General features: G+C 39.7%; 1 protein-coding gene across 1 annotated transcript; it reads left to right on the top strand.

Moving 5' to 3' along the window:
- Window positions 1–10,354: 10,354 nt before the first annotated feature.
- Window positions 10,355–11,249, top strand: LOC100672114 (olfactory receptor 6C2-like). Its single transcript, XM_064285144.1, has 2 exons — window positions 10,355–10,685; window positions 10,786–11,249. The coding sequence occupies exons 1-2, from the start codon at window positions 10,355–10,357 to the stop codon at window positions 11,247–11,249; spliced, it is 795 nt and encodes a 264-aa protein (XP_064141214.1).
- Window positions 11,250–11,695: the final 446 nt, after the last annotated feature.

Below are 11,695 nucleotides of genomic sequence, written 5' to 3'. Positions count from 1 at the left end.
GCTCATCTAAAGACTTCTCCAAAAGAGTAAAAAGACCACCTACAGACTGGGAAAGAATTTTCAGCTATGACATCTCCGACCAGCGCCTGATCTCTAAAATCTACATGATTCTGTCAAAACTCAACCACAAAAAGACAAACAACCCAATCAAGAAGTGGGCAAAGGATATGAACACACACTTCACTAAAGAAGATATTCAGGCAGCTAACAGATACATGAGAAAATGCTCTCGATCATTAGCCATTAGAGAAATGCAAATTAAAACTACCATGAGATTCCATCTCACACCAGCAAGGCTGGCATTAATCCAAAAAACACAAAATAATAAATGTTGGAGAGGCTGCGGAGAGATTGGAACTCTCATACACTGCTGGTGGGAATGTAAAATGGTACAACCACTTTGGAAATCTATCTGGTGTTATCTTAAACAGTTAGAAATAGAACTACCATACAACCCAGAAATCCCACTCCTAGGAATATACCCTAGAGATACAAGAGCCTTCATACAAACAGATACATGCACACCCATGTTTATTGCAGCTCTGTTTACAATAGCAAAAAGTTGGAAGCAACCAAGGTGTCCATCAACGGATGAATGGGTAAATAAATTGTGGTATATTCACACAATGGAATACTACGCATCGATAAAGAACAGTGACGAATCTTTGAAACATTTCATAACATGGAGGAACCTGGAAGGCATTATGCTGAGCGAAATGAGTCAGAGGCAAAAGGACAAATATTGTATAAGACCAGTATTATAAGATCTTGAGAAATAGTAAACCTGAGAAGAACACATATTTTTGTGGTTACGAGGGGGGGAGGGAGGGAGGGTGGGAGAGGGTTTTTTATTGATTAATCAGTAGATAAGAACTGCTTTAGGTGAAGGGAAAGACAACACTCAGTACATGGAAGGTCAGCTCAATTGGACTGGACCAAAAGCAAAGAAGTTTCTGGGATAAAATGAATGCTTCAAAGGTCAGCGGAGCAAGCGCGGGGGTCTGGGGAACATGGTTTGCGGGGACTTCTAAGTCAATTGGCAAAATAATTCTATTATGAAATCATTCTGCATCCCACTTTGAAATGTGGCGTCTGGGGTCTTAAATGCTAACAAGTGGCCATCTAAGATGCAGCAATTGGTCTCAACCCACCTGGAGCAAAGGAAAATGAAGAACACCAAGGCCACACGACAACTAAGAGCCCAAGAGACAGAAAGGGCCACATGAACCAGAGACCTACATCATCCTGAGACCAGAAGAACTAGTTGGTGCCCGGCCACAATCGATGACTGCCCTGACAGGGAGCACAGCAGAGGACCCCTGAGGGAGCAGGAGATCAGTGGGATACAGACCCCAAATTCTCATAAAAAGACCGAACTTAATGGTCTGACTGAGACTGGAGGAACCCCGGCGGCCATGCTCCCCAGACCTTCAGTTGACACAGGACAGGAACCATCCCCGAAGACAACTCATCAGAAATGAAAGGGACTGGTCAGCGGGTGGGAGAGAGACGCTGATGAAGAGTGAGCTAATTATATCAGGTGGACACTTGAGATTGTGTTGGTAACTCTTGTCTGGAGGGGGGATGGGAGGATAGAGAGAGAGGGAAGCCGGCAAAATTGTCAAGAAAGGAGAGACTGAAAGGGCTGACTCAAGAGGGGGAGAGCAACTGGGGGTAGGGAGTGAGATGTATGTAAACTTATATGTGACAGACGGATTGGATTTGTAAACGTTCACTTGAAGCTTAACAAAAGTTATTAAAAAAAAAAAAAATAATAATAATAATTTACCACAACCCAGTGGGATTTATACCAGGTATGCAAGGCTGGTTTAATATTAGAAAAACCATTAATGTAATCCACCATATAAATAAAACCAAAGACAAAAACCACATGATCTTATCAATTGATGCAGAAAAGGCATTTGACAAAGTCCAACACCCTTTTATGATAAAAACTCTCACCAAAATAGGAATTGAAGGAAAATTCCTCAACATAATAAAGGGCAGCAGCCAACATCATTCTAAATGGAGGGAACCTGAAAGCATTTCCCTTGAGAACGGGAACCAGACAGGGATGCCCTTTATTACCGCTCTTATTCAACATTGTGCTAGAAGTCTTAGCCAGAGCAATTACGCTAGACAAAGAAATAAAGGGCATCTGGATTGGCAAGGAGGAAGTAAAATTATCTCTATTTACAGATGACACGATCTTATACACAGAAAACCCTAAGGAATCCTCCAGAAAACTACTGAAACTAATAGAAGAGTTTGGCAGAGTCTCAGGTTATAAGATAAACATACAAAAATCACTTGGCTTCCTCTACATCAACAAAAAAGAACATCGAAAAGGAAATAACCAAATCAATACCATTCACAGTAGCCACCAAGAACATGAAATACTTAGGAATAAATCTTACCAAAGATGTAAAAGACCTATACAAAGAAAACTACAAAGCACTACTACAAGAAATTAAAAAGGGCCTACTTAAGTGGAAAAACATACCTTGCTCATGGATAGGAAGACTTAACACAGTAAAAATGTCTATTCTACCAAAAGCCATCTATACATACAATGCACTTCCGATCCAAATTCCAATGTCATTTTTTAAGGTGATGGAGAAACAAATCACCAGCTTCATACGGAAGGGAAAGAAGCCTCGGATAAGCAAGGCATTACTGAAAAAGAAGAAGAAAGTGGGAGACCTCAGTCTACCTGATTTCAGAACCTATTATACAGCCACAGTAGTCAAAACAGGCTGGTACTGGTACAACAGACACAGAGACCAATGGAACAGAATTGAGAACCCAGATATAAATCCATCCACATATGAGCAGCTGATATTTGACAAAGGCCCAGTGTCAGTTAATTGGGGAAAAGAGAGTCTTTTTAACAAATGGTGCTGGCATACCTGGATATCCATTTGCAAAAAAATGAAACAGGACCCAGACCTCACACCATGCACAAAAACTACTCCAAGTGGATCAAAGACCTAAACATAAAGACTAAAGCAATAAAGATCATGGAAGAAAAAATAGGGACAACCTTAGGAAGCCTAATACAAAGCATAAACAGAATACAAAACATTACCAAAAATGACGAAGAGAAACCAGATAACTGGGAGCTCCTAAAAATCAAACACCTATGCTCATCTAAATACTTCACCAAAAGAATAAAAAGACCACCTACAGACTGGGAAAGAATTTTCAGCTATGACATCTCCGACCAGCGCCTGATCTCTGAAATCTATATGATTCTGTTAAAATTCAACCACAAAAAGACAAACAACCCAATCAAGAAGTGGGCAAAGGATATGAACACACACTTCACTAAAGAAGATATTCAGGCAGCTAACAGATACATGAGAAAATGCTCTCGATCATTAGCCATTAGAGAAATGCAAATTAAAACTACGATGAGATTCCATCTCACTCCAACAAAAAAAAAATAATTTTTTTTTTTTCCAAGGCTGGCATTAATCCAAAAAACACATGGTAATAAATGTAGGAGAGGCTGAGGAGAGATTGGAACTCTTATACACTGCTGGTAGGAATGTAAAATGGTACAACCACTTTGGAAATCTATCTGGCGTTATCTTAAACAGTTAGAAATCGAGCTACCATACAACCCAGAAATCCCACTCCTCGAAATATACCCTAGAGAAATAAGAGCCTTCACACAAACAGATACATGCACACCCATGTTTATTGCAGCTCTGTTTACAATAGCAAAAAGTTGGAAGCAACCAAGGTGTCCATCAACGGATGAATGGGTAAATAAATTGTGGCATATTCACACAATGGAATACTACACATCGATAAAGAACAGTGACGAATCTGTGAAACATTTCATAACATGGAGGAACCTGGAAGGCATTATGCTGAGTGAAATGAGTCAGAGGCAAAAGGACAAATATTGTATAAGACCACTATTATAATATCTTGAGAAATAGTATAAACTGAGAAGAACACATACTTTTGTGGTTATGTGGCGGGGAGGGAGAGGGGGCAGGAGAGGTTTTTTTACTGATTCATTAGTAGCTAAGAACTGCTTTAGGTGAAGGGAAGGACAATACTCAATACATGGAAGGTGAGCTCAACTGGACTGGACCAAAAGCAATGAAGTTTCCGGGATAAAATGAATGCTTCAAAGGTCAGTGGAGCAAGGGAGGGGGTTTGGGGACTATGGCTTAAGGGGACTTCTAAGTCAATTGGCAAAATAATTCTATTATGAAAACATTCTGCATCCCACTTTGAAATGTGGTGTCTAGGGTCTTATATGCTAACAAGCGGCCATCTAAGATGCATCAATTGATCTCAACCCACCTGGATCAAAGGAGAATGAAGAACACCAAGGTCACACGATAACTAAGAGCCCAAGAGACAGAAAGGGCCACATGAACCAGAGACCTACATTATCCTGAGACCAGAAGAACTAGTTGGTGCCCGGCCGCAACCGATGACTGCCCTGACAGGGAGCACAACAGAGAACCCCTGAGGGAGCAGTAGATCAGTGGGACGCAGGCCCCAAATTCTCACAAAAAGACCAGACTTAATGGTCTGACTGAGACTAGAGGAATCCCGGCGGTCATGGTCCCCAAACCTTCTGTTGGCCCAGGACAGGAACCATTCCTGAAGACAACTCATCAGACATGAAAGGGGCTGGACAGTGGGTAGGAGAGAGATGCTGATGAAGAGTGATCTATTTATATCAGGTGGACACTTGAGACTGTGTTGGCATCTCCTGTCTGGAGGGGGGATGGGAGGATAGAGAGAGTTGGAAGCTGGCTAAATTGTCATGAGAGCCTGGAAGGGCTGACTCATTAGGGGGAGAGCAAGTGGGAGTACGGAGTAAGGTGTATATAAACTTATATGTGACAGTCTGACTTGATTTGTAAACGTTCACTTGAAGCTCAATAAAAGTTAAAAAAAAGACTAGACTTAATGGTCTGACTGAGACTAGAAGGACCCCAGAGGTCATGCTCCCCAGACCTTCTGTTAGCTCCAAAGAGGAACCATTCCCAAAGCCAACTCTTCAGACAGTGATTGGACTGGACTATGGGATAGACAATGATACCGGCGAAGAATGAGCTTCTTGGATCAAGCAGACTCATGAGACTATGTCGGCATCTCCTGTCTGAAGAGGAGATGAGAAGGTAGAGGGGGTCAGAAGCTGGCCGAATGGACATGAAAATAGGGAGTGGAGGGAAAGAGTGTGCTGTCTCATTAGAGGGGGAGCAATTAGGAGTATACAGCAAGGTGTTTATAAGTTTTTGTATGAGAGTCTGACTTGATTTGTAAACTTTCACTTAAAGGACAAGAAAAATTTAAAAAATAATAAAATAAAATAGAATAGCAAAAATAAGAAAAATAATAATAATATGGCCTTTCTTCAGATGAAACACACAGTGAAAAGGGTTATGGCAATAGATATTACAAAAAGTTTAAGGGTGAAAAAATACTAATCTTACATGGATTCTTCAAAATAATAAAAAGTAAAATAATTTACACACTTCTCGGCTAATACTAGAAAATTTGTTTCACCTAAACACCAAAAGCTGTGAAGGACAATACAAAGAAGAAAGTATTGAAGGCAATCTTGCACTTTAGCACATATGAGCAGAAGAAAGGAGGCTGTCCAGAAATGGCAGCATAGATAATAAAAAAATAATTTTATTCCAGCTAGCTGGGCAGTAATAAGCTTTAACAAAATGTCAAACATGTCCTGAAATCAGGCAATTATTTTTCCAGTTCATGGGATCCAAAACTTTCCATTGGTTCATATTTCCAAGAGTAATTCATAGAATACCTGAAAAAAGAAACCTAGAAAGAGAAAGGATGGAAACACAGACCAAGTCATTAGGAGAACATCAAGTCTAGAATTTAAATACTGATAGTTCTCTTAAATATTGGGGAAAGGAACAAGTTTAGTGTGAGGGAAAAAGCAGGATTTCTGTACTTAAATAAAGTTTTGTTCAAAACCTACAACCCCACCATGTGACATCTGACTGGCCAATTTTCTGCTTCCCACTTTGCTCCTCTGTAAAGTTAGGATGATTATTTTTTAGACTATATGAGATTTATGTCAAAGATAGATAAAATGTGTTAAGTGCCAAGCACAGTATCTAATCCCAGGGGAAATATAAAGATTCAACAAAGAAGACGAAATGGAATTCACATGGCATCAGACCACCTGCAGTGTCTGTGAGGACACGGTTCCCACTGCCACCTATGCTGTTGCATTGTTGATTCCACTGTTGATTCATTAGTAACATTTTCAATTGGGTCACCAAGGACTATTTTGTTGTTCAGCACAGATGCTCCCTATGAACTGGTAGCAAACTAAACATATAAAAGTTGCTACTGTAGACTATACAGGTAAACCTGTCTCCCTGCCCAGGGAAATCAGATGTACCTCTCTGCCAAACCCAGGGAGAAAAGTTCCTTTTCCTCTGCACCACTCTTTTGTTCCTTTTGAACTAACAGAGTACTGGCAAATCAGGAAATCAGGTGCCATTTTAGATGTGACAAGGGAAGAGGAGGCTGAATCTTGATGTATTAGGAGCAATAAATCTAGGTGAACGCTGTCTGATGTAAGACTTACTTGAGAGAGAAAGAGTGTGTGTGTGTGTGTGTGTACATGTATTAGGAGCAATGAAATCTAGGTGAACGCTGTCTGATGTAAGACTTACTTGAGAGAGAAAGAGTGTATGTGTGTGTGTGTGTGTGTGTGTACATGTGTCACACGTATTGAAAGAGGTCAGGGCAACAGTGAAGAGAGGTGAAGTGTAAGTTGGGGACTGAAGAAACTCAAAGCTCCTCACCAGCATAATGCTCTTCAAATTTTGGCTCCATCAAGGACCCCTGATGAAGCACTGTCAGAAAAGTAAGTATGCAATTCTCATGACATGTTTTTCCATGTTCTTTAAACAGGGAGGGTAAGAAATGTGGAATTTAGTTAATTACAATTGTTACTGCAAAAATGGAATCAACAGTTATTTTCAACTTCTTGTTCTTCTGAATAAACCTGATATTAGAATTTTCCTGCCATCATCACTTTATCCTTTGAAAGGGCCACACATAAATATCAGTTGAGGAGAATTTAATATTTAAGAGGCAAAATATGAAAGACAGAGGCAAAGACACTTCTTCCCAATAATATTCTCTATTGTTGTTTTGGTTAGGTGTCTACCGTCTGATTTCCAACTCATAGCATACCATGTGAAGGAGCAGAGCTGCCTAATGAGGTTTCCTAGGCAGTAATCTTTATGGATGCCGATCACCAGGGTTTTTCCCATGATGCTGCTGACCGGGTTCTAGTCATGAACATTTCAGTTAACATCCAAGTGCTTAACCATTGCACCACCAGGGCTCCCTTAAAAATATCTTCTAGTGTCGTAGAAATCAAACAATACAAATTACCTTACAGAGAATCTGGCCTTATTATCGACCATTTACTTTAATACCTTCTGCCACTTTGGGTAGCTAACCAATAGGTGAGCAGTTCAAATTCACCAGCCCCTCCCTGGAAACCCTATAGGGTGGTTCTGCTCTGTCCTATAGAATTGCTATGAGTCCGAATCGGAATCGACTCCATGGCAAGGGGTTTGTTTGTGACTTTGGGAAGGGAGGGCGGTGGCATTCATTTCTTGAATTTGAAATGTTCCGGACCATAGGACACCTTCTTCCAAGTGAAGACTGAATGAGACTTGTTCCAGACACACGTAAGATCAAGGTGTCTGAAATAAATAAAGGAACTCATTAAATAGGGAATCAATACAAGAGAAAAACTGAACTCAATCACTCTTACAGCTCCCAAAGGGAAAGGGACAGGAGGTAGTTTTGCATAAGTTAAGTCTTCAAGGGCTGCTTAAAGAAAAACACTGCCTATGGGAAGGTGGTAAAACGTGTTGCTTATTTAATGAAATTGTTGTTTCTAATTCTGACCCAAATTTAAAAAAAAAAAAAAATGTGACTTTCTACTCTCACAGCAACCTCTGCTAATTAAACCAAAGGAGACCATGATATGGATGCAGGAGGACAAAGCAGCCTTAAAGCCAAATGCTCTGCCACTACAAGCGTAGCTTGTTTTTAGAAGTAAAGTGGACTGAAACACTTCAGGAATTAAAAGAAGGTTATATTAGTTGTTTAACACATTCAATTAAAGGACACTCAAATGCTGATGTCATTTATTTCACAAGTCACTTCCCTCAAAATTAGAGATTAAAACCAAACCTAATCTATTGCTGTTGAGTCAATTCTGACTCATAGTGACCTTATAGGACAGGGTAGAACTGCCCCACAGAGTTTCCAAGGAGCACCTGGTGGATTTGAACTGCCAAACTTTTTGTTAGTAGCTGTACCACCAGGGTTTCCAAAATTAGAAAATAGTTGTTTAAAAACTGGTAATAGGTGATAACATTAAAACCTAAGAACTTTATAGCAGAGGGAAGGTTGAAGGAAGAACATCAATAGCCAGTATAAGGATAGAATGTACAACTGTTAACACAATCAGCTGCTAAAAAAAAGGCTGGCAGTTTGAGTCCTCCCAGAGGCTCCTCAGAAGGAAAGCCTAGCAATCTACTTCCGATGAACTTTTGGTTAGCAGCCAAGTGATTTGTCCACTGTGCCACCAGGGCTCCCACATAATAGCCTACAACAACTGAGAGAAGACAGTAAAATACAAATCACCACTAAGAGAGATTGCCAAGGAAAAGGCATGGAGTAGTTATTGCCCTAAAACCAAAGTTGCATTTTCACCGTTATCTCATCTTACTATATCCCTAAGCACGCACTAAAATGAAATATTATCTCCCATCAAAAGACAGAAAGCTCCTTGGGGGACACACTTATTCATGGTTAGTTCTCTAGTCTCTGATATTAAATATTTATCTGAATAAGTGAATTTTTATTATTTACTTGAGCAGTAGAAAGGAAGACAAAAGAACTTGAAGCATTTTAATTCTCAACTGGGAGCACACACACTGGGTAGTACTGGGTATATAGGGTTTCCCCAAAAACCCTGAGTTATCCCTAAAATTGTTCAATTTATAATAAATTTCACAAATAAAACACAAAGACATCTTATGAACCAATATATTATTTTTAAGTAACTGTAATCCGAGAAAGAATGCATTTACCACTCCTTCTTTCGCAGAATGGATACTTGAAGCACCTTTTTGCAACTTGAATCGCACCAAAGGCAAGTTTTGATTTGAAGGGGAAGAGATCTCCCTGAGCCATCCTCTCTCACAACTAATGGGATTCCTGAAAAAACATGTGCAGGGAGGCATGAAACTCCTGGGAGTACCTGAAAATGGTAAGCTTTAAGGAAAATGTGAGTTTTACAAAACCTGTTAATAAAAATTAGTCCATTTGACCAGTTTGTTACCAGACGATTCTTGGGCAAGTTACGTTTCTCAAGAACTCAGAGAATATAAGCAGCAGGGTTAGATGGCTGGTGGGAATTTAGTGGGGAGAGGCGATTTGAAGGGAGGAGCAGCAGCAATTGTTGAAAGGAGAGGTCACTAAGATATTCAGAGACAGATTCTGAAGACTGAGTGCTGCTCATAAGAGCAGGGAGGTCGATCTCACTGGCAGGGAGAGCAAGTAGCACAGACCATTCCCTCTGGGATCTGGCCACGCCCCCAAACTCCGTGACAGGCTTCCTCAGGTTTGTTCTCAGGACCCAGGAAGATGGTTCTTGTAACTCTTCAGGAAACCCTATACCTAAAAAATACTTTCACTGGTTTAAAAGTGCTTTCATGTACTTAAAAGCAGAAAATACACAACAAAGATACACCTTTGTATTTTTAATTTTTTGTTCCCAATTAGGAATAATTCTAGGTGGAAAGCTGTTATCCAGCCCTTTGCAGTTGTTTTATTTCAAAATACAGTCAGAGACCAGAATAAAATACTCCTTGACAAATTCTGCTCTGTTACAAAAGTGGAGCAGAAAAGAAGGTAGGGAAAAGCAAAGAAGAAGGAGGCAGAAGAAAAAATGTCAAAAATAATGGAATAAACTGTAACATTGATCAGACTTATGTCCCGAGGCAATGATAATGAGAAACAGCATAGGAAATGAGATGCATGATTACTGCTGTTTGTTTTCATTTGACATCTGTATAAATATCGTTTCTAATAAGGGAATTATAAGCCTTTGATTCATATTTAAATATTTCCAGTAAAATTCCAGAATCCAAATGCCAAATGCATTACATTAACACTGATTGCATCTTTACTTCATGCTCCATGCTGGCTTCTTATGTCGCTTGTGTCTTCAAGTCCAGTCATTTTTGACTTGACACAGGAGGTCATGACAAATCACACAGTGATAACAACATTCGTCCTGCTGGGGATGACGGAGGACCCGAAATTACAAATCGTGCTTTTGGTATTTTTATTTCTCACCTACTTTTTGTGTGTGGCTGGGAACATGACAATTATCACCCTCACACTTTTGCATTCCCATCTTCAAACTCCCATGTATTTTTTTCTCAGAAATTTCTCTTTCTTAGAAGTCTCATTCACCTCTGTCTGTATTCCCAGATTCCTGTACAGCCTGACAACTGGAGATAAAACTTGTACCTATAACGCTTGTGCCACGCAATTGCTTTTTGGTATCCTCTTTGGAGCAACTGAGTTTTTTCTCTTTGCTGCCATGTCCTATGATCGCTACGTGGCCATCTGTAAGCCCTTACATTACACAACCATCATGAACAACAAGTTCTGCACTACACTCCTTCTCTGCTGTTGGGGTGCTGGCCTGTTGATTATTGTCCCCCCCAGGCATGGGTCTCCAGCTGGAATTCTGTGACTCAAATCTCGTTGATAGTTTTGCTTGTGACGCATATCCTATCCTACAGATCACCTGTTCAGACACAGAGCTTATAGAAAAAGTTGTTTTGGCTTTTACTGTGCTAACACTGATTTCTACCCTACTGGGTGTGCTTCTCTCCTACACATACATCATCAGCACCATTCTAAAATTCCCTTCTGCCCAACAAAGGAAAAAGGCCTTTTCCACCTGTTCTTCTCACATGATTGTGGTTTCCATGAGCTATGGCAGTTCCATCTTCGCCTACATTAAACCTTCAAGAAATGAAGGAGTAGCCCTTAATAAGCTGGTGGGGCTGCTCTTTACTTCAGTTGTCCCTATGCTTAATCCTTTCATTTATACACTACGAAACAAGCAGGTAAAGGAAGCCTTCAAAGACACCGTAAAAAGGATTGCATTTCTCATAAAGAAGTAACAGATTGTTGGTGTTTTGAGCGTAAGTTATGTTTAAGTCTGAATAATCCATGAACATTTTACAAGAATTTGCCAAATATAAAGTTTCTTTCTATTCTGTAGATTTGTCAAACTACCTATCCCCATGAACATTTTTCTCTCATAAGTAGAAAAAAAAAAAATCGAGGTACTCAGTTCTCTTTCATGTCTATTCCCTATGGTTTTACCATTAATGCATTTATCTAAGACTAGGTTCTCAAGGTACTCTATTTTGTAAAATGGAAATCAAATGATAAAATCTAGTTCTGTGGATTCTAAAACCCAATAAACATTTTCCATTTGAGAACACTTCAATGTCTAACTTCCAATTTTTCAAGAGTAATTAAAAAATCTCTACTGAAACTTAAAATGTGATACAGGACAAAATTTTGTACTCCAGAGCTCTTCTTTCATTTTAAAATTTTCAGG

The sequence above is a fragment of the Loxodonta africana genome, chromosome 4 (genome assembly GCF_030014295.1).
Source record: "Loxodonta africana isolate mLoxAfr1 chromosome 4, mLoxAfr1.hap2, whole genome shotgun sequence".
NCBI lineage: Eukaryota > Metazoa > Chordata > Mammalia > Proboscidea > Elephantidae > Loxodonta > Loxodonta africana.
The sequence above is the reverse complement of the archived record's forward strand: the minus strand, read 5'-3'. Positions and strand labels throughout refer to the sequence as shown.